Source organism: Rana temporaria, chromosome 12 (genome assembly GCF_905171775.1).
Source record: "Rana temporaria chromosome 12, aRanTem1.1, whole genome shotgun sequence".
NCBI lineage: Eukaryota > Metazoa > Chordata > Amphibia > Anura > Ranidae > Rana > Rana temporaria.
In genome coordinates, this window is record NC_053500.1 from 19,959,587 (window position 1) to 19,987,264 (window position 27,678).

The 27,678-nt window shown below is 50.9% G+C and overlaps 1 protein-coding gene across 3 annotated transcripts in view; it reads left to right on the forward strand.

Moving 5' to 3' along the window:
• Window positions 1-27,678, forward strand: part of TAF4 (TATA-box binding protein associated factor 4) — a 61,733-nt gene that overhangs the window by 7,493 nt on the left and 26,562 nt on the right. For all 3 annotated transcript variants that reach the window (XM_040331466.1, XM_040331467.1, XM_040331468.1), the window contains exon 3: window positions 27,079-27,353. In XM_040331466.1, the coding sequence (XP_040187400.1) occupies window positions 27,079-27,353 (275 nt within the window). The remainder of the gene's footprint in view (window positions 1-27,078; window positions 27,354-27,678) is intronic.

The window sequence follows — 27,678 nt, forward strand, 5'->3', positions numbered from 1 at the left end:
GTGAAGGGTCTCCTTGGTCATGGAATGTGTATGAAGGGTCTCATTGGTCATGGAATGTGTATGAAGGGTCTCATTGTTCATGGAATGTGTATGAAGGGTCTCATTGGTCCAGGTCATGGTATATCTAGTTGGTTGAACTCCGCTGGACTTGTTCTGTAATGTTGAAGGTGTCTCGCACTGCCGCAAGGTTGCACTATTGTCCTTTTATCCTATGAAATTGCTATGCTGTGTGTGATCATACTTGTATTACTACCTTGCGCGTCTTTATTTTGATCCCCTGCGTGGGTGCCCAGTTGTTTTTGCTATCTCCAAATCTTCACCAGCTTCTTCAGTAGTAATGCGTGTCGGGACGCTACCCCAGAATTTATATTCACACAGGTGCTTCAGTCCAATCCCCATGGCATATGTAGATTGTCTGAGAACGGGAAGGTCCTGTGCTTGGATTGTACCATGGTGATTGGGGTGGGTATCTTCCTGGCACTCATTAGAACTGAAGAAGTGACTTGGAAAAGCTACATAATATCTTCAATGACAAGTCCCAGCTGAATGGTTTGTGAATTGGGAGAGGCGTGCCCCTCCCCCTTCTCTCACTGTGTTTATACTACATGTGCCTGTTCATCCAACCAATCATTGTCACCCGGCTCTGACTGCTCGGCAGCTTTCTATGAGGGTCACATGGGGCGGCATTGTGACAGCTTGGAAAGTGTGAGACTCGGGAGAGAGCGTTGTGTGTAATCTATTGGTTCTGTGCAAATAGCGTCCTGTGAAGAGTTCTCATCCTCGTCACCTAGAGTGCCCTCAGCCCACCTTGTCCCCGTGTGCCGTCCTTCCTGTTCACCGGATCAACTCATATTTCACGCTTCAAGGCTTGCAGTCGGTTCTATTGATCTTTTATGTTTGTCTGATTAACCCGTTCATGTCGCCGCAAACTAAAACTAACATTCTCAAAACTCACTTTTGTAAAGAGATGTCAGAGAAATGGCTGATCGTGAAAAGACGAGCTACTGCGCAAACTTCCGATCGGCAATCGTCATTCAGAGCGCCGTTTTCCAACTCGATTTTTATCTGTTGCTTTGATCCTTTTATTTTTGTTATTCTCTGATACAAATGACATCAAATCTGTTGCATTGTGTTTTTAGATGTTCTCATTTTTGTTTCCTCTTTTCCCCCCTTTTTTTTATTATTATATTCCTTGAATCTCTTAGAATTGTGTCTCGTAGAGCAGTGGTCATCAACCTTGTCCTCCAAGGCCCACTAACAGGCCAGGTTTGCAAGATAACTGAAATACATCACAGGTGATATCATTTGCTCCTCAGTGATTGCCGTATTCTAGTCTGCATCTCCCCAAGGTAATACATAAAACCTGGCCTGTTAGTGGGCCCTGCAGGACAGGGTTGATGACCACTGTCGTAGAGTAAAATCCTGGCTATTGCACGTCCCTGCCAGTTTGTAAAGTCCGTCAGCTGGTGTCACTAGAGGTTTCTGTGTTCCTCCATACAAACTCAAAGGGTGATGTGTGTTGTCAGAGCATCTGAGGGTTCAGGTTTATAGTATTTCTTTTATTATTATTTTATTTCATTTTTTGGATGTTTAGGGACACTAGACACTTGCATGTTAATGTAAAATCTCAGCCCAGCATACAGTACTACATCACTGTCCGTTATTCAAATCTTCCAATTTTCATATTCCGTTTCCTCCCCAAGGGGGCTCTTTTCCTTTCACTTCTGTGTTTGTGCGTATTGTAAATATGGGTTATGTCTAGATCATAGGGGTGCAACGAAGTAAAAAAAAACTCACGGCTGGGATTGTTCCTCGGATCAGAGTCACGGATCGGATAATTTTTTTGGATCACCACCATATATAGTCTCCACTGTAATGTCCACAGACCTCTCCCACCCCCCCCCCACTGTAATGTCCACAGACCTCTCCCACCCCCCCCCCACTGTAATGTCCACAGACATCCCTCCCCCCCCCCCTGTAATGTCCACAGACATCCCCCCCCCCCCTGTAATGTCCACAGACATCCCCCCCCCCCTGTAATGTCCACAGACATCCCCCCCCCCTGTAATGTCCACAGACATCCCCCCCCCTGTAATGTCCACAGACATCCCCCCCCCCTGTAATGTCCACAGACATCTCCCCCCCTGTAATGTCCACAGACATCTCCCCCCCTGTAATGTCCACAGACATCTCCCCCCCTGTAATGTCCACAGACATCTCCCCCCCTGTAATGTCCACAGACATCTCTCTCCCCCCTGTAATGTCCACAGACATCTCTTCCCCCCCCCCACCCCCCTGTAATGTCCACAGACATCTCTTCTCCCCCCCCACCCCCCTGTAATGTCCACAGACATCTCTCTCCCCCCCACCCCCCTGTAATGTCCACAGACATCTCTCTCCCCCCCCACCCCCCTGTAATGTCCATAGACATCTCTCTCCCCCCCCACCCCCCTGTAATGTCCATAGACATCTCTCTCCCCCCCACCCCCCTGTAATGTCCATAGACATCTCTCTCCCCCCCACCCCCCTGTAATGTCCACAGACATCTCTCTCCCCCCCCACCCCCCTGTAATGTCCACAGACATCTCTCTCCCCCCCCCCCCCCCCTGTAATGTCCACAGACATCTCTCTCCCCCCCCCACCCCCCTGTAATGTCCACAGACATCTCTCTCTCCCCCCCCACCCCCCTGTAATGTCCACAGACATCTCTCTCCCCCCCCCACCCCCCTGTAATGTCCACAGACATCTCTCTCCCCCCCCCCCCCCTGTAATGTCCACAGACATCTCTCCCCCCCCCCCCCCTGTAATGTCCACAGACATCTCTCCCCCCCCCCCTGTAATGTCCACAGACATCTCTCTCCCCCCCCCCCCTGTAATGTCCACAGACATCTCTCTCCCCCCCCCCCTGTAATGTCCACAGACATCTCCCCCCCCCCCTGTAATGTCCACAGACATCTCCCCCCCCCCCCTGTAATGTCCACAGACATCTCCCCCCCCCCTGTAATGTCCACAGACATCTCCCCCCCCCCTGTAATGTCCACAGACATCTCTCTCCCCCCCCCTGTAATGTCCACAGACATCTCCCCCCCCCCCCTGTAATGTCCACAGACATCTCCCCCCCCCTGTAATGTCCACAGACATCTCCCCCCCCCTGTAATGTCCACAGACATCTCCCCCCCCCCTGTAATGTCCACAGACATCTCTCTCCCCCCCCCCTGTAATGTCCACAGACATCTCCCCCCCCCCTGTAATGTCCACAGACATCTCTCTCCCCCCCTGTAATGTCCACAGACATCTCTCTCTCCCCCCACCCCCCTGTAATGTCCACAGACATCTCTCTCTCCCCCCACCCCCCTGTAATGTCCACAGACATCTCTCTCTCCCCCCACCCCCCTGTAATGTCCACAGACATCTCTCTCCCCCCCCCACCCCCCTGTAATGTCCACAGACATCTTTCTCCCCCCCACCCCCCTGTAATGTCCACAGACATCTCTCTCCCCCCCTGTAATGTCCACAGACATCTCCCCCCCCCCCCCCCCCCCGTAATGTCCACATCTCCCCCATCAGCTCTGGGGAGCTCACCTAGGCCGCCGCTGGGTGTACCAACATGGCTGGAGCTAGGCCGAATCTGCGGTCTTTCCTATGGCCGCAATCCGCAGATCACGTGGTGTGCTGATCCGAAAGAGGCGACCTGTTTGGATCACGGATCAATGATGAGCCACTGCACCCTTACTAGCTCAGTAGTAGATGTGTTTTCAGTGAGCCAACAGCCAACAGGAACTTCAGGTTTTAGGGCATGACAGCCCACTTTTATTAAAAGTAACAAAAGTTCATCCATGCATGGGTTCGCCCACACAGGGGTTCTTCTCCAGGAAAATACAATAAAAGGAAAATGCTAAGCCACCTGGCTCAAAGGGCTCACTCGGCCTAGAGAATTGCACAGGCCCATTCCTGGCCCCTAGGAAGGGGTTCTCCTGAAACTCCCATGCTTTGTCACTCCCTTTTTTTTTACTTTTTCCTCTGGTCCCCTGGACGCTCTCTTCCAGTTGTCTCAGCAATGGTCTCCCCGTCAGCTGGCCCAACTCTCTCTCTCTCTCGCTCTCTGTGCACTGACCTTGAACCTCTCCCACTTGGAGTGCCGTCTCAAGGATATTGCCTCCTAAATAGGCGCACATTTCTTTTTTTCCCCTCATGCTGTCAGATCCACTGCACATTTGAAATTGACAGCTGCAATCTGATTGGCTGCTTTGGTCACATGGCTTCCTTCACTCTTTCACTCTCGGTGTTGTAAATTCACTAAAGGTCTGAGTGGAGCTTGGATTCTTTCTTATCTCGGCTTCATTTTTGCAGAACTCTCTCCAGGCCGTGTGCTCCTGTCATCTGTTTTTTTTCAGTCCCGAGTCAGAAAACTTTTGTGCGCTTTTTTTCCCTGAGTCACTCTGCAATGGGGCTTCCTGAAACTTTTTATCATAGAGGAACCCTTAAAATAACGCTTCAGGTCTCCCAGCTAATAGTTATTTTATCTACATCTCGTGGTACGTTTAGTGTGGACTGCAGCTTGCCGATAAAGGAATAAGTACATTCACACCCAGGGCTACTGTATATTACAAAATAATGTTCAGTAATGGTGAGAAAAGATAACTGGCCTCTATAAAAATTAAACTGGGGGCCCCCCCTTTGGCTGGGCGGAGGCCCTGACTCCCCTCCGTGGGTGGTGGCCGGCGGGAATGAGGCCCTGCCCCCCCCCATGGGTGGGCCAGCGCGAAGGAGGCACCTCTCCCCCCTCGCGTAGGCAGCGCGAAGGAGGCACCTCCCCCCCCTCGCGTGGGCAGCCAGCGCGAAGGAGGCACCTCCCCCCCTCGCGTGGGCAGCCAGCGCGAAGGAGGCACCTCCCCCCCTCGCGTGGGCAGCCAGCGCGAAGGAGGCACCTCCCCCCCCTCGCGTGGGCAGCCAGCGCGAAGGAGGCACCTCCCCCCCCTCGCGTGGGCAGCCAGCGCGAAGGAGGCACCTCCCCCCCCCCCTCGCGTGGGCAGCCAGCGCGAAGGAGGCACCTCCCCCCCCTCGCGTGGGCAGCCAGCGCGAAGGAGGCACCTCCCCCCCTCGCGTGGGCAGCCAGCGCGAAGGAGGCACCTCCCCCCCCTCGCGTGGGCAGCCAGCGCGAAGGAGGCACCTCCCCCCCCTCGCGTGGGCAGCCAGCGCGAAGGAGGCACCTCCCCCCCCTCGCGTGGGCAGCCAGCGCGAAGGAGGCACCTCCCCCCCTCGCGTGGGCAGCCAGCGCGAAGGAGGCACCTCCCCCCCCCTCGCGTGGGCAGCCAGCGCGAAGGAGGCACCTCCCCCCCCTCGCGTGGGCAGCCAGCGCGAAGGAGGCACCTCCCCCCCCCTCGCGTGGGCAGCCAGCGCGAAGGAGGCACCTCCCCCCCCTCGCGTGGGCAGCCAGCGCGAAGGAGGCACCTCCCCCCCCTCGCGTGGGCAGCCAGCGCGAAGGAGGCACTCCCCCCCCCTCGCGTGGGCAGCCAGCGCGAAGGAGGCACCTCCCCCCCTCGCGTGGGCAGCCAGCGCGAAGGAGGCACCTCCCCCCCCTCGCGTGGGCAGCCAGCGCGAAGGAGGCCCCATCCTTCCTCTCGCGTGGGCGGCCGGCGCGAAGGAGGCCCCATCCCCCCCTCCCCTCGCGTGGGCGGCCGGCGCGAAGGAGGCCCCATCCCCCCCTCCTCGCGTGGGCGGCCGGCGCGAAGGAGGCCCCATCCCCCCCTCCTCGCGTGGGCGGCCGGCGCGAAGGAGGCCCCATCCCCCCCTCCTCGCGTGGGCGGCCGGCGCGAAGGAGGCCCCATCCCCCCCCCTCCTCTCGCGTGGGCGGCCGGCGCGAAGGAGGCCCCATCCCCCCCTCCTCTCGCGTGGGCGGCCGGCGCGAAGGAGGCCCCATCCCCCCCTCATCTCGCGTGGGCGGCCGGCGCGAAGGAGGCCCATCCCTCCCCTCGCGTGGGTGGCCAGCAGGAATAAGGCCCCTTCCCACCCCTCGCGTGGGCGGCCAGCGGGAGGGATATCCCACTCCCCCGGGCCGCCAGCGGGAAGGAGGCCCCTTTCCCCCTCCCCTTGTGTGGGCCGCCAGCGGGAAGGAGGCTCCTTTCCCCCGCGTGGGCCGCCAGCGGGAAGGAGGCTCCTTTCCCCCGCGTGGGCCGCCAGCGGGAAGGAGGCTCCTTTCCCCCGCGTGGGCCGCCAGCGGGAAGGAGGCTCCTTTCCCCCGCGTGGGCCGCCAGCGGGAAGGAGGCTTCTTTCCCCCGCGTGGGCCGCCAGCGGGAAGGAGGCTCCTTTCCCCCGCGTGGGCCGCCAGCGGGAAGGAGGCTCCTTTCCCCCGCGTGGGCCGCCAGCGGGAAGGAGGCTCCTTTCCCCCGCGTGGGCCGCCAGCGGGAAGGAGGCTCCTTTCCCCCGCGTGGGCCGCCAGCGGGAAGGAGGCTCCTCGCCCCCGCGTGGGAAGGAGGTTCCTCCCCCCCTCGCGTGGGCCGCCAGCGGGAAGGAGGTTCCTCCCCCCCTCGCGTGGGCCGCCAGCGGGAAGGAGGTTCCTCCCCCCCCTCGCGTGGGCCGCCAGCGGGAAGGAGGTTCCTCCCCCCCCTCGCGTGGGCCGCCAGCGGGAAGGAGGTTCCCCCCCCCCCCTCGCGTGGGCCGCCAGCGGGAAGGAGGTTCCCCCCCCCCCCCTCGCGTGGGCCGCCAGCGGGAAGGAGGTTCCCCCCCCCCCCTCGCGTGGGCCGCCAGCGGGAAGGAGGTTCCCCCTCGCGTGGGCCGCCAGCGGGAAGGAGGTTCCCCCTCGCGTGGGCCGCCAGCGGGAAGGAGGTTCCCCCTCGCGTGGGCCGCCAGCGGGAAGGAGGTTCCCCCTCGCGTGGGCCGCCAGCGGGAAGGAGGTTCCCCCTCGCGTGGGCCGCCAGCGGGAAGGAGGTTCCCCCTCGCGTGGGCCGCCAGCGGGAAGGAGGTTCCCCCTCGCGTGGGCCGCCAGCGGGAAGGAGGTTCCCCCTCGCGTGGGCCGCCAGCGGGAAGGAGGTTACCCCTCGCGTGGGCCGCCAGCGGGAAGGAGGTTACCCCTCGCGTGGGCCGCCAGCGGGAAGGAGGTTCCCCCTCGCGTGGGCCGCCAGCGGGAAGGAGGTTCCCCCTCGCGTGGGCCGCCAGCGGGAAGGAGGTTCCCCCTCGCGTGGGCCGCCAGCGGGAAGGAGGTTCCCCCTCGCGTGGGCCGCCAGCGGGAAGGAGGTCCCTCTCCTCGCGTGGGCGGCCAGTGGGAAGCAGGGCCCCCTGTAACCACTTTAGGAATGTGTCTCAGTGTGTGCTTTCCTCTCTCTTGGCTGTAGGAAGTTGTAGAACTCTTAATTCTTTCACTTTCTAGTCTTCCCCTCTCCTTATCAATCGGGAATTTGTGGCACAGAACCAAGCTGCAGTCAGCGTTCTTGTATAACAAATTTCTGTGGTGTGATAATTCTGATGTTGGAGTCGCAGCCTGAAAAACATCATGTGCTGCTATATGTGACATGTTCTAATCTGAGAGGTGCGAGTCGTGTTCGGCCCCATGCACACGGGACGCCGGCGCAAACTCTGCTAAACACACGTTTTTAAAGGCTAAAACCGGCGTTTAAAAACATCCAGCCAATAACCCCAATGTAACGGGGCTCTCCTGTCCCACCGGGGGGCCTGAGTGACCAAGTGGCACATCCGCCGGCTGGCAGAAGACCTGTAAAAAGCTGGATGGGCTTTTCGCATCTAGTAACCCGGGAAGCATTGTCATGACATCACTTCTGGATCTCTGGCATCCTAATGGTGTCAGTTTAAAAAATAAAGTAGGGCTGCAACTAACGATTATTTTCATAATCGATTAGTTGGCCGATTATTGTTTCGATTAATCGGATAATAACCTTAAAACAATGTTTGCATTTTCATTTTTTTGGGGGCCAATTTGTTGTTGGGCAGATTACAAAACACAAATTGCCGTAAAAACACATTACATGCTTTTCTCCAGCTTCTCCATTAAAGTATATTGAACCAAAAAAAACAAAATAAAAAGTCCTTGCCCTTTCCAAATGCGCAGCAGCTGGAAAAAAATCCTGGATGTGAACGTGTCCCATAGGAAAACATGGAAATGAACTGTAGTGTGTTTCTGCAAAAAGCACCAAAAAAAAAACAGGCCTGAGATGTTTAGTAACATAATGGGGTTAAAAAAACTAAAATAAGTACAAAAAGAGCAAATAATCGCTACTGTAAGGGGTTCATTTTTTTACTGTGGGACAGTGAAAGTAATATTTACAGTAGCGATTTGCTTTTTTGTACTATAAAGGGCTAATTTTTGTTTTTTTAACCCCATTATGTTACTGGCCGATTAATCGATTATGAAAATTGTAATCGATTGTGAAATTAATCGATTAGTTGTTTCGGCCCTAAAATAAAGTATTCAGAAAAGCCGATTTTTGACGTTTTGAATACTTTGAAGTGCAAAGGAGGGGTTTGGGGTCTTATAGACCCCCAATCCTTTATTAAAGAGTTTTTACACCGTGTAGATCACCGCATACAGAGAGCACAATCGTTTTCTCAGTGTTCCTGCGTGGAGCCTGCGTTCATCTTTGCAGGTCAACATGCGTGGTGGGAACTAAAGTGAACCTGTACTCCATTGCAGAGTGCAGACCCCACAAGATGCTGTTCATTTTAGTAGCCTGGGAAGCCTTTGCTGTGCCCCTTTCAAATTTACTTGGCTTCATGTGTAAATCTGACCCTTGTTAGTCAACGCCCCTTCATTGGCGGTCCACGGGTCTAGCCAGGGCGCCCACCTCCCCCGGCAGTCCACGGGTCTAGCCAGGGTGCCCAACTCCCACGGCTGTCCACAGGTCTAGCCAGGGTGCCCAACTCCCACGGTGGTCCACAGGTCTAGCCAGGGCGCCCACCTCCCCCGGCGGTCCACGGGTCTAGCCAAGGTGGCCCACCTCCCCCGGCGGTCCACAGGTCTAGCCAGGGTGGCCCACCTCCCCCGGCGGTCCATGGGTCTAGCCAGGGCGCCCATTTCCACGGGTCTAGCCAGGGTGCCCAACTCCCCCGGAGGTCCATGGGTCTGGCCAGGGCGCCCACCTCCCCCGGCGGTCCACGGGTCTGGCCAGGGCGCCCACCTCCACAGGTCTAGCCAGGGTGCCCATCTTCCCCGGCGGTCCATGGGTCTAGCCTGGGCGCCCACCTCCCCCGGCGGTCCACGGGTCTGGCCAGGGCGCCCACCTCCCCCGGCGGTCCACGGGTCTGGCCAGGGTGCCCAACTCCCCCGGGGGTCCATGGGTCTAGCCTGGGCGCCCACCTCCCCCGGCGGTCCACGGGTCTGGCCAGGGTGAGCACCCCCCCCCCCCAGCGGGCAAAGGGCCTAGCACGGGTGGAGGATTCTGTTTATCGGGCTCGACCATACATACTATCCAATCTTTAAGATCTGGATGTCAGCTGGAAGACTTCTGGATGGTGGAGATAATAGTCAGGACAGCTGTGGAGGAAGTCTTCATAGAATCTGAACATATACTGTGTCTTCCAACAGGAGAGTCATTCTGTGCCTCAAACAGAGTGATTTACTAAAAGAGTTGCAAATCTTCACTCCATTAATTGTTTGACTCTTCACTTCAATCATCCAATCGTTTGGAAGGAAAATACCTGGTGACTTGGAATAGCCAATCATAGCAGATGAAAGAAGTAAGCAGGAATTTTCATTTAGCTGGTTTCGATTTAGTACAAAGTCACCCTGGCGGTCCCACCTCCCACCTCGGCGGTCCACGGGTCTAGCTACTCGCTGTGGAACCTAGGCTGTTTGATCCTGTCTTCTCTGATACTCTCTTTCTTTTACTGTCTCCAATCCATCTGCTAGCATTACAGAGCCTTGGAGGCACTCTGCACATGCTCACTTTGGTATGCATTGCTATAATTTATTTTCCCCTCAGAAATGCATGCAATCGGTACAGGGCCGATCAGCACTGTCCGGACAGAAGGTTAGGGGTTGTGCAGCTTCATATAACATTTAGAGGAGAATGAAAATACATCCTACAAGCTTTAACCAGACACTGATAGAAATCACAAGACTGCTATTTACTGCTGACAGGATGGCTTTGATTTAAATCACTAGTAAAAAGGCTTGATTTTAAATCAACTGTCATCTCTGTCCTGCTGTGGCTCCGCCTCTGACCTGCTGTTGACTGTTGACACACCAACAGTCACATTCACTTTAATGGGATGGCTGGTGATGTGGCAGTGACCCAACAAGGTGAGTGGATGCCCGCTTACGGGCGCTGCCATGATGGATCTGAAACGACAGGGGCTCTTTAACCACTTAAAGCGGTGGTTCACCCTAAAAACGACTTTCCCCTATTACACTGCCCCCCCACATTACAATACGATTATGCCTTTAATTTTTTTTTTTGCTGCTGTACATACCTGGGTACAGCTATTCACTCGTGTCCTCCGGGTTGCGAGTCCCGCGGGAGTGGGCGTTCCTAACATGGCGGTGATTGACGTTTTGACAAAAAAACGAGCTCCCCCCCTTCGCGTAAGCCGCGTCACGACTGGCGAAAGGAGCCGAACGGCGATGCGCAGGCGCAGTATAGCGCCGACTCGCCGTTCGGCTCCTTTCGCCTATCGTGACGCGGCTTACGCGACGGGGGGGAGCTCGTTTTTTTGTCAAAACGTCAATCACCGCCATGTAAGGAACGCCCACTCCCGCGGGACTCGCAACCCGGAGGACACGAGTGAATAGCTGTACCCAGGTATGTACAGCAGCAAAAAAAAAATTATAGGCATAATCGTATTGTAATGTGGGGGGGCAGTGTAATAGGGGAAAGTCGTTTTTAGGGTGAACCACCGCTTTAAGACTCGGCCAGTTTTTGCGATTCGGCACTGCGTCGTTTTAACTGACAATTGCGCGGTCGTGCGACGTGGCTTCTAAACAAAATTGACGTCCTTTCCCCCCCCCACAAATAGAGCTTTCTTTTGGTGGTATTAGATCAACTCTGCGGTTTTTAGTTTTTGCGCTATAAACAAAAACAGAGCGACAATTTTGAAAAAAACACAATATCTGCTTCTGGGAAGAAGCTGGATGCATTTCTTCAAAGCAGAAGGTAATGCCGTGTACACACGATCGTTTTTTTCTGATGAAAAAAAGTCCATTAAACTTTTTTAATCGAAAAAAACGATCGTGTGTGGACTTTTTTCCATCGGTGTAAAAAAATAGAACATGTTTCAAATTTTTGTGATGGGGAAAAAAAAACGATAGGAAATCCGATCGTCTGTGTGGAACTCCATCGGAGAAAAAAACACGCATGCTCAGAATCAAGTCAACGCATGCTCGGAAGCATTGAACTTCATTTTTTTCCCGCTGGTTGTAGTGTTTTACGTCACAGAGTTTTGGACTGTTGGAATTTAGTCTGATCGTGTGTAGGCAAGACTGATGAAAGTCAGCTTCGGATTTTATCCCATCGGAAATCCGATCGTGTGTACGTGGCATAAGAGTCTTGAGCAGGACCAGATAGGACCTCTCCTATTTTTTTTTTCTACTGACATTGCGGTGATATCGTGACATAAAAGATTAGAACTACCACTATTTTATTCTCTAGGGCAGTGTTTCCCAACTGCAGTCCTCAAGGCACCCCAACAGGTCATGTTTTCAGGCTTTCCATTATTTTGCACAGGTGATTTGATCAGTTTCACTGCCTTAGTAATTACCACAGCCGTTTCATCTGAGGGAAATCCTGAAAACATGACCTGTTGGGGTGCCTTGAGGACTGGAGTTGGGAAACACTGATCTAGGGCACATGTGTCAAACACAAGTCTCGCGGGCTGAATCCGGCCCTCTAGGCCATTTCATGTGGCCCTCGCACGTCTCCTGCAGCCCTCCTCTGGTCCTCCTCCAGACCCTTACTTTCTGCTTTCAAGCAATGCATCCAGCTTCTTCCCAGCAGCAGCATAAGGAAAGGGGGGTGCACTGTGATGTAAGGCAGAGTGGGGGACTCAACTTCTGATGGTGGGGTGGCTCTTGACATCTAATGTAAGGGGAAGGGAAGTGCTGGACATCTAATCCTAATGCTGATGCGACCTGCGAGAAATCGAGTTTGACACCCCTGCTCTAGGGCAGGGATCTTCAATCTACGGCCCTCCAGCTGTTGTGGAACTACATGTCCCATGAGGCATTGCCAACCTAGGGCCTCATGCACACTGGACGTTCTGGGGAAAAAAAGGCAGTAATCTTAGTAGTAGAAGGCTGTAGAGTGAATATATATATATACAGTGAGGAAAATAAGTATTTGAACACCCTGCTATTTTGCAAGTTCTCCCACTTGGAAATCATGGAGGGGTGTGAAATTGTTATCGTAGGTGCATGTCCACTGTGAGAGACATAATCAAAAAAAAAAATCCAGAAATCACAATGTAACATTTTTTTAACTATTTATTTGTATGATACAGCTGCAAATAAGTATTTGAACACCTGAGAAAATCAATGTTAATATTTGGTACAGTAGCCTTTGTTTGCAATTACAGAGGTCAAACGTTTCTTGTCGTTTTTCACCAGGTTTGCACACACTGGAGGAGGGATTTTGGCCCACTCCTCCACACAGATCTTCTCTAGATCAGTCAGGTTTCTGGGCTGTCGCTGAGAAACACGGAGTTTGAGCTCCCTCCAAAGATTCTCTATTGGGTTTAGGTCTGGAGACTGGCTAGGCCACGCCAGAACCTTGATATGCTTCTTACAGAGCCACTCCTTGGTTATCCTGGCTGTGTGCTTCGGGTCATTGTCATGTTGGAAGACCCAGCCTCGACCCATCTTCAAAGCTCTAACTGAGGGAAGGAGGTTGTTGCCCAAAATCTCGCAATATATGGCCCCGGTCATCCTCTCCTTAATACAGTGCAGTCGCCCTGTCCCATGTGCAGAAAAACACCCCCAAAGCATGATGCTACCACCCCCATGCTTCACAGTAGGGATGGTGTTCTTGGGATGGTACTCATCATTCTTCTTCCTCCAAACACGGTTAGTGGAATTATGACCAAAAAGTTCTATTTTGGTCTCATCTGACCACATGACTTTCTCCCATGACTCCTCTGGATCATCCAAATGGTCATTGGCAAACTTAAGACGGGCCTTGACATGTGCTGGTTTAAGCAGGGGAACCTTCCGTGCCATGCATGATTTCAAACCATGACGTCTTAGTGTATTACCAACAGTAACCTTGGAAACGGTGGTCCCAGCTCTTTTCAGGTCATTGACCAGCTCCTCCCGTGCAGTCCTGGGCTGATTTCTCACCTTTCTTAGGATCATTGAGACCCCACGAGGTGAGATTTTGCATGGAGCCCCAGTCCGAGGGAGATTGACAGTCATGTTTAGCTTCTTCCATTTTCTAATGATTGCTCCAACAGTGGACCTTTTTTCACCAAGCTGCTTGGCAATTTCCCCGTAGCCCTTTCCAGCCTTGTGGAGGTGTACAATTTTGTCTCTAGTGTCTTTGGACAGCTCTTTGGTCTTGGCCATGTTAGTAGTTGGATTCTTACTGATTGTATGGGGTGGACAGGTGTCTTTATGCAGCTAATGACCTCAAACAGGTGCATCTAATTTAGGATAATAAATGGAGTGGAGGTGGACATTTTAAAGGCAGGCTAACAGGTCTTTGAGGGTCAGAATTCTAGCTGATAGACAGGTGTTCAAATACTTATTTGCAGCTGTATCATACAAATAAATAGTTAAAAAATCATAAATTGTGATTTCTGGGATTTTTTTTTTTGATTATGTCTCTCACAGTGGACATGCACCTACGGTGACAATTTCAGACCCCTCCATGATTTCCAAGTGGGAGAACTTGCAAAATAGCAGGGTGTTCAAATACTTATTTTCCTCACTGTATATATATATATATAAATAATATATTTTTAGCAAGACTATACTCCCATAAAAGCTTTTGGCTCACAAATGCCGAATAGCTGCATTTTTCAGAGATAGATGTGTTTCAGCTGAAAAACTCCTCCTCAAAACCCGCTGGTTTTGGTTTTTTTTTTCCACCCAGAAAGCACCCCTGCCAAAAACTGATAACAGCCTATGTGTGCATGGACTCATAGGATAACATGCTGGGGAGTTTTTCGGCAGCTGTAAAAACGTCCAGTGTGCTCGAGGCCTTAGTGCAACCAGAAATGTTTGCGCTATTCGTCTTGTAAACTAAATATCATACAATATTTGCAGATAGCATGCAATGGTATGGAATGTTGCTCCTTCAACAATCTGATCTGAACAAAGAGAAATCTCACAACCATTTTCAGAGGTTGCCCATCTTTCGGCTGCATTGAGTCCTCAGACAGAAAACGATACTTTCCTGACCAAGCTATTTGCAAGTATGGAAATAGGTGAGCAAAAACAACAAGGGGATGAAGTCCTAAAACTCTTGCACAGGGTATTGCTGCCACCTGCTTTATTGTTGGCAAACAGATTGAAAAGAATTGGAGGCATCATTTATGTAAAGTGGTGATACGGGTTGTCCCCATGTCCTGTTGGATCTTGTTCACCAGGCGCGTGTTTGGGGCGGGCGCCTGCCCCGAGGTGCGTGTTTTGGGGCGGGCGCATGCTTTGGGGCGGGCGCCTGCCCCGAGGCGCGTGTTTTGGGGCGGGCGCCTGCCCCGAGGCGCGTGTTTTGGGGTGGGCGCCTGCCCCGAGGCGTGTGTTTTGGGGCGGGCGCCTGCCCCGAGGCGCGTGTTTTGGGGCGGGCGCCTGCCCCGAGGCTCGTGTTTTGGGGCGGGCGCCTGCCCCGAGGCGCGTGTTTTGGGGCGGGCGCCTGCCCCGAGGCCCGTGTTTACGTAGAGTTGCTGTGCCTGTGGAGATCTAAATAGGGATAAGTATGTAAAATAATTAAAGTGGAGCTCCACCCTAAAGTGGAACTCCCGCTGATCGGAACCCTCCCCCCCTCCGGTGTCACATTTGACACCTTTCAGGGGGAGGGGGTGCACCCACTTCCGGCCACACAGTCTCGGGTAAACTGCGGGCATGACGTCACCCCCCCCCCCGTTGTGTTCTGGGAACACTCGGCTCCCAGAAAACAGCGGGAGCCAATCAAGAAGTGTAGATATAGAACACACAAATGAAAATGATATAAAGGTGATTGCAGCTTTGAACTGAATTACGTTTGGTGGTATAATCCGTAAAATTAGACTTTTTACCCCCCCAAGTGTCTCGGCCAAATATATGAGTAATTCCCAAAACTTGTAAATGAAAACCTAAGTCCAAAAGTTTTCAACTCCTCCAACCTTCACCCAGCGATTGCAAATCACCCTCTGTGTCAATTCTTCACCATATGGTAAAATTTCGTACTCACCACAAAGGTATGCTGTCTAACATTAGAACAGCAATGAGTGCTTGTTTTATATGGTGCCCAGCATGACCTTTCTATGTTCTTTTCCAATCCACCAGGGGTTAGTACTAGTGTTGACATCCACATGGAATCAACAGCCATAAAAAATGCTCATGGTGTAGTCATTTAAATGGTAATTCAATATATGTAGTTAAGAACATCCACCATATAACCAATACAACATATGCTGCTTCTTTTTTAATGCTTGCATAAGGTGCCGCCAAACCTGCAGGTAATGGCGGCGCAACCTCAAGCCCTTTTACAACAATGCCAGTTTGCGCGACCGCATACCTTGAGGAGCATGTTCACGTCGGGCGTCTGCACCTAGGCATGTTCACGTCTGTAAGTAGTAGTTGCCATGTGACAGGATGCTTAAGATTTTCTTTTCTATGCTGAAAAGGGAACAACAATTTTCAAGCTGGTGCCTCATCCATACCTTTAGTAAAGTTAAGTGCTGTGCCTGTGCAAATAGGAATAAGTATATGCTCTCTGAGACTGTCCTCGGCCGTGACTGGGGTCATTCCTGGGTCTGTCCTCGGCCGTGACTGGGGTCATCCCTGGGACTGTCCTCGGCCGTGACTGGCGTCATCCCTGGGACTGTGCTCGGCCGTGACTGGGGTCATCCCTGGGACTGTCCTCGGCCGTGACTGGGGTCATCCCTGGGACTGTCCTGGCCCCGGGCTGGGCTCATCCCTGGGACTGTCCTGGCCCCGGGCTGGGCTCATCCCTGGGACTGTCCTGGCCCCGGGGCTGGGCTCATCCCTGGGACTGTCCTTGCCCGTGACTGGGGTCATTCCTGGGTCTGTCCTGGCCCGGGGTCATTCCTGGGTCTGTCCTGGCCCGGGGCTGGGATCATCCCTGGGACTGTCCTCGCCCAGGGCTGGGCTCATCCCAGGGACTGTCTTGGCCCGGGGCTGGGCTCATCCCTGGAACTGTCCTGGCCCCAGGCTGGGCTCATCCCTGGAACTGTCCTGGCCCCGGGCTGGGCTCATCCCTGGGACTGTCCTGGCCCGGGGCTGGGCTCATCCCTGGGACTGTCCTGGCCCGGGGCTGGGCTCATCCCTGGGACTGTCCTGGCCCGGGGCTGGGCTCATCCCTGGAACTGTCCTGGCCCCGGGCTGGGCTCATCCCTGGGACTGTCCTGGCCTGGGGCTGGGCTCATCCCTGGAACTGTCCTGGCCCCGGGCTGGGCTCATCCCTGGGACTGTCCTGGGGCTGGGCTCATCCCTGGGACTGTCCTGGCCCCGGGGCTGGGCTCATCCCTGGGACTGTCCTTGCCCGTGACTGGGGTCATTCCTGAGTCTGTCCTGGCCCCAGGCTCATCCCTGAGACTGTCCTGGCCCGGGGCTGGGCTCATCCCTGGGACTGTCCTGGCCCCGGGCTGGGCTCATCCCTGGGACTGTCCTGGCCCCGGGCTGGGCTCATCCCTGGGACTGTCCTGGCCCCGGGCTGGGCTCATCCCTGGGACTGTCCTGGCCCTGGGCTGGGCTCATCCCTGGGACTGTCCTGGCCTGGGGCTGGGCTCATCCCTGGGACTGTCCTGGCCCCGGGCTGGGCTCATCCCTGGGACTGTCCTTGCCCGTGACTGGGGTCATTCCTGAGTCTGTCCTGGCCCGGGGTCATTCCTGGGTCTGTCCTGGCCCGTGGCTGGGATCATCCCTGGGACTGTCCTCGCCCAGGGCTGGGCTCATCCCAGGGACTGTCTTGGCCCGGGGCTGGGCTCATCCCTGGAACTGTCCTGGCCCCAGGCTGGGCTCATCCCTGGAACTGTCCTGGCCCCGGGCTGGTGTCTTCCCTGGGCCAAAGTTGTAGCTGATGCCTAATGATTTTTCTGTTGTCAATGAAACCTTCCTCTACAACAGTGGTTCTCAACCTGGGGGTCGGGACCCCCTTGGGGGTCAAATGAGGATTTGCCAGGGGTCCCCAAAACCTGGGCTGTTCCTGAAGCCTACGGCCGCCCACTCAACCTCTTCACAGCTGCCCCTTCAGTTCACAGCATAGCTGGGGGGCAGGGACTAGAGGTCAGCTGACTGGTGAGGAATGTAAAGTGGGAGGGGCTGGAGGAGACCCTATCTGCTGATTTCAGCATAGGTGTCACTGCTACGAGAAACCACAAAGTCGGAGGCACATTGAGTAACACTACCTGTGATTAGAGTTGCCCTTAAAAGTCCCCACTATAGTTCTCAGATCAGCAGATGACCTTGATCAAGAGCACCTAAGTTGGCTGATCAGAACCCCCCGCCAGCATTGCCACTCATCACAACACCCCGCCAGCATTGCCACTGATCCCATACTCCCCACCAGGGAGTAAGAGAAGGAATAAAAATAGAGACTACATGGAAGGGAGAGGAAAAGAAGGGGAGGAACAAAGAGAAAGAATAAGAAAAAGAACAAGAAAGACGTCTAGAGAGGGATGGGGATAACAAACAAGAAATTAGGATAGAGAGAGATACAAGGGAAAGAAAAGAAGAACAAAGAGAAAGAGTGGTACATCCTAAAATGTACTATAAGGGGTTTTAATATTGTATGAGTAGAAGGGACTCGGGGAGCGCTAAATGTCCGTGGATTAGGGGCGCAAATTACTTGTCTTACCTTGGGTACCGACAACCCATGATAGGAAAATAATTTTACCGTTAGGGGTCCCCACAACTTGGGACATTTTATCAAGGGGTCACGGCACTAGACAGGTTGAGAACAACTGCTCTACAAGGTATACTCACCCATTCACACTGACCCCCCCTCTCCACTGCGTTGCCTCATATCGGGGCTCCCCATCCATGCCCACCTGGTTTTAGAATGGATATTGATGTTATGAGACAGATATGATACATTGTGCGGTAACATCATTCTAATGTTAATGGCAAACAAAGGCAGTTTAATAAAAATAATGCATGCGTGCGGCCTCTCTGGTGCCAATGAGTGCGGCCTGTTCAGTGCATGGGGATTAGAGAGAGGATTTCCTGGACTGTCCCTTTAAATGACATGTGGAGGTGTCAGATTTTGAGCTTTCTTTGCCTCTGATTTCCATAGGGATTCACAAATGAGCTTGGTTGATACTCGGCGAGGGAATATGATGAATAGTGTGGTGCAGATCAGGTCTCTGTTGCGTTTGGAACATCGGATTGTATCGGCATACACATCTTCCGGCTTTGGGCTGTCGCTTTCCAGCTTTTCCAGGGGTGGAAGACGTGTGGCTCGCTTTTCTCGGTTCGGCGTTCTAGTTTTTTGCATTATAATCTAGACTTCTACGGAAGGGTGGAGCGCAGGTACCAGCCAGGCAAAGGTCAGTTTTCAGCAGCATGGTGTGGTTGGACCTGTGGAAGCTTTATTTTGATTGGTTACAGTACTTTGCACATGGTCATGGGGCTTATTATAGAAGGATTGATGGAATACAGGGGATGTGTAGACAATGGGCAACAATCGCAGCATCTCTTCAGTGATTGGTTGACACAATCATGCTTTTGGATCAAACCTTTATTTTCCGTCATTAGAAAGTAGTGCATGAGATCCAGTCCAATAATCTTCTGCAGTCAGGAGGAATGCTCTTCGAATAAAGATGACAATTCTCGCGGTGTAACATTTTCTTTCACCTTATACAAAAAATTGGGCTAACTTTGCTGTTTAGTTTTTGAATTCATTAAAGCAGGGTTCGACAAACCCCGGGCACCAGGTCGCATCTGCGACTAGAATTGGCAACCTTGCACCTGGCACAGCTGGGGTATCCTGTCTCCGTGCGCACGCCCCAGTGCGATCGCGTTGGGCAGCGCCGGCCAGTAATTGAGGCCGCGGCTTTGCGGCCTTCTGCAGTTCTATGCTTGCTTCTGGAATCTGGCGCCCCTCTTGTGGTGGGCGTTGGTATGACAAGACAACCAGCAATGCTAATGGAGCTTCCCCTGCCTGTTTTTTCACTGCCCTCCTTCCCTTTACTTGGAAACCCCAAACATTATATATATATTTTTTATTCTAACACCCTAGAGCAGGGCTTGACAAATCCCGGTCGCCATGGCGACTAGAAATAGGGTCCTGGCGACTTTTGAGCTGGCGCCATCTGGTGGTGGCCGTTGGTATTACAAGTTAAGCATTACAAGTTAAACAGCAATTCTAATGTCATTTTTCACTATTTTCACTGCCATCTTCTTCCCTCTAATTAGAACCCCCAAACATTATATATATTTTTTATCCTAACGCCCTAGAGAATAAAATGGCGGTCGTTGCAATACTTTCTGTCACGTTGTATTTGCGCAGCGGTCTTACAAGCGCACTTTTTGGGGAAAAAATTACACTTTTTTTAATTAAAAAATAAGACAACAGTAAAGTTATCCCCATTTTTTTTAATATTATGAAAGATAATGTTACGCCGAGTAAATTCATACCCAACATGTCACGCTTCAAAATTGCGTCCGCTCGTGGAATGGCGACAAACTTTTACCCTTTAAAATCTTCATAGGCGACGTTTAAAAAAATCTACAGGTTGCATGTTTTGAGTTACAGAGGAGGTCTAGGGCTAGAATTATTTATCTCGCTCTACCAATCGCGGCGATACCTCACATGTGTGGTTTGAACACTGCTTTCATATGCGAGCGCTGCTCACGTATGCGTTCGCTTCTGCGCGTGAGCTCGGCAGGACGGGGCGCATTCCTGGCTCCTAACTTTTTTAGCTGGCTCCTAGATTTCAAGCAAATTTGCCAAGCCCTGTAGTATAGTGTGCATTACAGGTCCTCTTTGCGCTGGAGACGACCGTCCTTGTGCACAGAATCATTTCCTTTCTGACAGAATGAGAGTAGGCTTGTCGGGAGTATCACGTGCGCAACGCAGGGAGCCAGACCGACGACTCGGGTTGTTATGGTGATAAGCATCATGGCTGCGCGGGGAGTTGTGGATGTCTGCCGTGTACGTGGATAGGTGTCTGTGTGTATATATAGCTCCAGTCACAGCGTGCCGTAGGGCAAAGCCGGCTACTACATGGAGCTGGCACTTCAATGTTATCTGCATTGGTGTGTGAGAGATGAGCTTGGTGCTCCTTGAATTAACCCCGTCATCTACACTACCAAAAGTATTGGGACGCCTGCCTTTACACGCACATAAACTTTAACCACTTGCCGACCAGCATTATACTGCGACAGGTCGTCAAGATCCCGCGAATCCTTCGTAGCTCTAAGTCGGTCTCTTAACCACTTAAGGACCGGACCAATATGCTGCTAAATGACCCAAGGGGTTTTTACAATTCGGCACTGCGTCGCTTTAACAGACAATTGCGCGGTCGTGTGACGTGGCTCCCAAACAAAATTGGCGTCCTTTTTTTCCCCACAAATAGAGCTTTCTTTTGGTGGTATTTGATCACCTCTGCGGTTTTTATTTTTTGCGCTATAAACAAAAATAGAGTGACAATTTTGAAAAAAATCCAATATTTTTTACTTTTTCCTATAATAAATATCCCCCAAAAATATATATAAAAAAAAATGTTTTTCCTCAGTTTAGGCCGATACGTATTCTTCTACCTATTTTTGGTAAAAAAAATCGCAATAAGCGTTTATCGATTGGTTTGCGCAAAATTTATAGCGTTTACAAAATAGGGGATAGTTTTATTATATATTCTTTTTTTTTTTACTACTAATGGCGGCGATCAGCGTTTTTTTTTCGTGACTGCGACATTATGGCGGACACTTCGGATAATTTTGACACATTTTTGGGACGTTTGTCATTTTCACAGCAAAAAATGCATTTAAATTGCATTGTTTATTGTGAAAATGACAGTTGCAGTTTGGGAGTTAACCACAGGGGGCGCTGTAGGAGTTAGGGTTCACCTAGTGTGTGTTTACTACTGTAGGGGGGTGTGGCTGTAGGTCTGATGTCATCGATCGAGTCTCCCTATAAAAGGGATCACTCGATCGATGCAGCCGCCACAGTGAAGCACGGGGAAGCCGTGTTTACATACGGCTCTCCCCGTTCTTCAGCTCCGGGGAGCGATCGCGAGGGGGCGGCTAGAAACGAATAGCCGCGCCATCGTCCTGGATCGCTCCCCGCGGGAATCCGACCTCCGCATGTAGCGGGGGGGGGGTCCCGATCGGACCCACGTCTCAGGTACGCCAATGTGCCTGTACGTGCCATTCTGCCAACGTACATATACATGTGGCGGTCCGGAAGTGGTTAAGTGGGATAGCAGGTGCGCCCGCTGCATCACGGGGGTGCCGATGCTGGTGACTGTTGGTCGTGATGACCACTGGCTGCGAGCGATCACGAGAGGCAGAACAGGCACGTGTGTGTGTGTGTGTAAATCCCTGTTCTGTGAGGAGGGACAGATTGTGAGTTCCTAATAGCTAGGAATCACAATCTGTCATTTCCTCTAGGTCAGTCTTCACCCCTTGATCGCCCCCTAGTGTTAAACTCTTCCCTGCCAGTGACATTTTTACAGTAATCAGTGCATTTTCATAGCACTGATCGCTGTATGAATGCCAGTGATCCCAAATATGTGTCAAAAGTGTATGATGTGTCCGCCGCAATGTTGCAGTCCCGATAAAAATAGCAGATAGCCGCCATTACTAGGAAAAAATAAAAATGCTATAAATCTATCCCCTATTTTGTAGATGCTATAACTTTTGCGCAAAGTTCAAAATTGACGCTTTTTTTGTTTATAGCGCCAAAAAAAATTGCAGAGATGATCAAATACCACCAAAAGAAAGCTCTATTTGTGGAAAAGGTCATCAATTTTGTTTGGGTACAACGTCGCACGACCGCGCAATTGTCAGTTAAAGCGATCCAGTGCCGAATCGCAAAAAAACGGCCCATCATTGAGCAGCTAAACCTTCCAGGGCTAAAGTGTTTAATGGCATCCCAGTCTTAGTCCGTAGGGTTATAGGATATAAGTTTTGTCAGGAGAGCCAGATCGTTTGTTCCTACGAAGTAGGATCAGTGATATGTCTCCTGCCCCAGTCAGTCCCCTCCCCTCACAGAACAGCGATATGTCTCCTGCCCCAGTCAGTCCCCTCCCCTCACAGAACAGCGATATGTCTCCTCCCCCAGTCAGTCCCCTCCCCTTACAGAACAGTGATATGTCTCCTCCCCCAGCCAGTCCCCTCCCCTCACAGAACAGTGATATGTCTCCTCCCCCAGCCAGTCCCCTCACAGTTAGGAACGCCCTAGTGTTAACTCCTTCCTTGCCAGTAATCAGTGTATTTTTATAGCACTGATTGCTGTATAAGTGTCACTGGTCCCAAAAATGTGTCAAATGTGTCTGATCTGTCTGCCGCAATTTTCGCAGTCTCGCTAAAAAAAATCGCAGATTGCCGCCATTACTAGTAAAAAAAGAAAGAAAAACGTTTATAAAAATGAAAGAATGGACATCAATTTTGTTTGGGTGCAGCGTGGCATGACAGCACAATTGTCAGTTAAAGCGACGCAGTGCCATATTTCAAAAACAGGCCCGGTCATTGAGGGGTCAAATCCTTCCGGAGCTGAAGTGGTTAATCAGTACACTTGTTGTTTGAAAATACAATACATGACATGACTTCTGAGGCTTTTATTCTGTCCTAAATTTAGTAATCTCTTCATTTTTTGATATGAGAGAAGCATGCAAAAAAAAACCCCGGAGGATAATTGGATGATGTCATTGTGTGTACCAGGCATTGACAGAAGAAAGGGTGATTGTTGGGGTGTCTGTGGACCTGTCAGTGGGGTGATGCCGGTATCCACAATCTCTCAGCGTGCCGTACTCTGTATAAATGAACTCTTCTAAGAAACATTCGTCTTATGTCCGATCCTCCGGGAGAAGATTGGAAATGCTCAGTGAATATCCGGGTGTGATGGGTGTATCTGAGCAGAGCTCAGCCTGGATAATAAACATTACAAGTACACAGCTGCCTCCCGGTAAGTGCCCCAGGCTGCCTGTGGATTGGCTGTGTATAGAGACACCAGGATGAGCTGGAGGAGACTGACGTCAGAGTAGTAAACACAAGAAGAAAGCAGCCAGGCCGGCCTCTTCTCCGGAGCACATGAATGTATCCGCAGACAGTGCACGTCCTCAGATCAACCCTGCAGACAGTGACAGGATCCGATCATTACCCGGCATCACTCCATCCAAAGCACGTCAGCTTCTAGTGATCGGCACACACGCTGCTTTCGCTAATCAAATGAAGCATAGATTTCCACCCATTACACCAGAATATTGAGATCCACATCAACATTTATAGCAGCCAATCAGATTTCAGTCTGTAGTGACATCTGTGAAAAGCAGCAGCAGATTGGTTGCTGCACTTTGTGCATTACTGATTTCTGCTCTACGTTTGTCAATGAATCTTTTATTTTTTTATTAATAATGCAAGGCATCTTCCAGCAATGCTACTGTATTTTGCAATGCTCAGAGTGTATGTGTGATAGAGATGGATAGAGAGATAGAGATATAGCGAGATAGAGAGATAGAGAGATAGAGATATAGAGAGATAGAGATATAGAGATATAGAGATATAGAGAGATAGAGAGATAGAGATATAGAGAGATAGAGAGATAGAGAGATAGAGAGATAGAGATATAGAGATATAGAGAGATAGAGAGATAGAGAGATAGAGATATAGAGATATAGAGAGATAGAGAGATAGAGAGATAGAGATATAGAGAGATAGAGATATAGAGATATAGAGAGATAGAGATATAGAGAGATAGAGAGATAGAGAGATAGAGATATAGAGAGATAGAGATATAGAGAGATAGAGATATAGAGAGATAGAGAGATAGAGAGATAGAGAGATAGAGATATAGAGAGATATAGATAGAGATATAGAGATATAGAGAGATAGAGATATATATATATAGAGAGAGATAGATAGAGAGATAGAGATATATATATATAGAGAGAGAGAGATAGATAGAGATATAGAGAGATAGAGATATATATATAGAGATATAGAGAGATAGAAAGAGATATAGAGAGATAGATAGAGATATAGAGAGATAGAGATATATAGAGAGAGAGAGAGATATAGAGAGATATATATATATATATAGAGAGAGAGAGAGAGAGAGAGAGATAGAGAGAGAGAGAGAGATATAGAGAGAGAGAGAGAGATATAGAGAGATAGATAGAGATATAGAGAGATAGATAGATAGATAGAGATATAGAGAGATAGATAGAGATATAGAGAGATAGATAGAGATATAGAGAGATAGAGATATAGAGAGATAGAGATATAGAGATATATATATATATATATATATATATATATATATATATATATATATATATATATAGAGAGAGATAGAGAGAGAGAGAGAGAGAGAGAGAGATAGAGAGATAGATGGAGATATAGATAGTTAGAGATATAGATAGATAGAGATATATTGATAGATTTTATATATATATATAATATAGATATATCTATTTATATCTCTATCTATCTGATAGAGATATAGATATACACACACATAAATATATATATTCACCTCTTCTGGGAAGGCCGTCCACAAGGTTTAGGAGTGTCTATGGGAATGTTTGACCATTCTTCCAGAAGTGCATTTGTGAGATCAGGCACTGATGTTGAATGAGAAGGCCTGGATCACAGTCTCCACTCTAATTCATCCCAAAGGTGTTCTATCAGGTTGAGTTCAGGACTCTGTGCAGGCCAGTCAAGTTCATCCACTCCAAACTCGCTCATCTATGTCTTTATGGACCTTGCTTTGTGCACTTGTCCATGGGTTGGACTTGGCCCCTTGGTTCTGATGAGGGGAACTCTTAAAGCTTCAGGATACCAGTGCATTCATAACATATTACGATGAGTGAACTTATCCGTAAACCCTCGGGGTTGCATGAAAGTCTTATGACGTAGTACCCGCTTGGTGCGGCCCTCGCTTCCTCAGTCCTCATCTAGGCAAGGATGACGTAGTACCGGCTTCGTGCGGCCCTCACTTCCTCAGTCCTCACCTAGACAAGGATGACGTAGTACCCGCTTGGTGCGGCCCTCGCTTCCTCAGTCCTCACCTAGGCAAGGATGATGTAGTTTCCGCTACCCGCTTGGTGCGGCCCTAGCTTCCTCAGTCCTTACCTAGGCAAGGATGATGTAGTACCCGCTTGGTGTGGCCCTCACTTCCTCAGTCCTCACCTAGGCAAGGATGATTTGGTATTGGCTATTCACTTGGTGTGGCCGCCACTTCCTGATTCCTCACCTAGGCAAGGCATATGTATCCTTTACCCACTGCCTCCTGCGATGTCCTTTGCTTACTTCCCAAGAGACAGTGTTTCTGGCAGAGACAAAGTATTGTTTCATTTAGGACCAGGCAGAGCCCCTGCCAGACCCGACACATGTGCAGACCATGTTCCAGGGCTCTACAAAGCACGTGCCAGGGTCCTGTGGCCTTTCTGAGCATACGCAGATTTGTGGAATTAGAACAACCATCGTCTGGAAAAAGGGGGTTCAAAACTGGGCTTGGGCTGTAAGGAAGATGGGGATGGACTCCATGAGTAAGAATATATGAAGTTTGTGTGGGTTTTCCCCCGTACAGGGACATTTATTGGAGGGAATGTTATGTTTACATAGGTAGGTTAAAGTTCCTCTATAAGGAGCTGCACGATTCTGGCTAAAATGAGAATCACAATTTTTTTTGCTTAGAAGATAGATCACGATTCTCGCTGCGTAACATCATCTTTTACATTAAAACAAAAAAAATTGGGCTAACTTTACCGTTTACTATTTCTTTCTTTTTTTTATCATTGAAGTGTATTTTACGTTTGAAAGACCGCTGGGAAAATACAGTGTGACATAAAATATTGCCATTTTATTCCCTAGGGTCTCTGCTAAAAATATATAATGTTTGGGGGTTCCAAGTAATTTTTATAGCAAAAATGATTGATTTTAACTTGAGAAACAAGTGTCAGAAAAAGATTTAGACTTTGGTTGAACTTCCTGCGTTTAGACACTGAAGTTTATCCCTTTCTTCTAAGAAGGAAGCATTGGTTACAATGTTTCATGTTGTTAAAAACTTGACAGATATTTTCTTTTGACAGCTGATTGAGCAGAGAAGTCTCTCCCCTTGTAATATGAAAGAATCGGCAAACTCTTCATTGGAGATCGACAGGGGGGGGGGGGGGGGGTGGTGATTGAATCTTGATTACCGTATTTATCGGGGTATTGCGCGCTCCGGCGTATAGCGCGCACCCCTAAAGTGGACCCGCATTCCTGTAAAAAAAAACATTTTAGCACTTACAGTTTTGGTGTCTTGCGCGGCGTCCATCGGCGGCCTCGTCGGGTCCGGCGTCCGTCTGCGGCTTCGGGTGTCCTCTTCGTCGGGCCTGGAGTCCATCTGCGGCTTCGGGTGTCCTCTTCGTCGGCTCCGGCGTCCTTCTGCGGTGTCCTCCCCGCTTGATCCCGCGCCGAGTTTGAACACTGCACCGGCATATACCGAGCGCAGTACACTCGTGTATAGTCGGGCAGGCTCGGCTCCTCTCGCGCTCACGTCCTGGACTGATTTTCAGGGCAAAAAAGTGCGCGGTATACGCCGATAAATATGGTAATTGTGCAGCTCTACATCAAACGCCTGTAATATTTTGTAACAAACGCTGCGTTTTAAATGTAGCTGCACGTGTTCAGATAAATATGTAGTGTTTTGACTGGAAGATCTGTCAACATGAGCCCTTGGCTTTTTGTTGGGTGTGATGATGCAAAGTTTAACACTTTAGACTTGGATGCTCTCTGTCTGAATGGTCTTCTGAACATTTGATGTTTTTCAGGGATGGTCCTTGTACGGAGCGAGAACGGGCAGCTGTTGATGATCCCCCAGCAGGCACTGGCCCAGATGCAGGCTCAGGTTCAAGCACAGGCTCAATCACAGGCCCAGGCTCAGGCCCAAGCCCAGGCTCAGGCCCAAGCTCAGGCCCAGGCCCAAGCCCAAGCTCAAGCTCAGGCCCAAGCCCAAGCCCAAGCCCAGGCCCAGGCCCAGAATGCAATGGTTACTCGGCCTGCAACGCCCACCACTGCCCCGTCTGTGCAGATCTCCACAGTCCAGGTATGGCGGTGAATATAAATGATGCATATACTGTTTATGTGCTCTAAATGGAGGGATTCTGTAGTCCTTTTAGCTATACTGTGGATACGGTAATGAATGTAGCTGTTAACAATTTCCAACTGTATAAGCCAGGGGTGGCCTGTGGGGAACCCTCTGATGTGGCCAGCGACCTCCTCTGTCCCGCTGTTCACTTACCGACAGTCCCATTCACTTTAATGGGATGGCTGGTGATGCGGCAGACACATCATCAAGGTGAGGGGGACGTGGTGGCAGCAGGTGAGTGGATGCCCGCCAACAGGCGCTGCCATGTGCCGTCGCTTCAGTT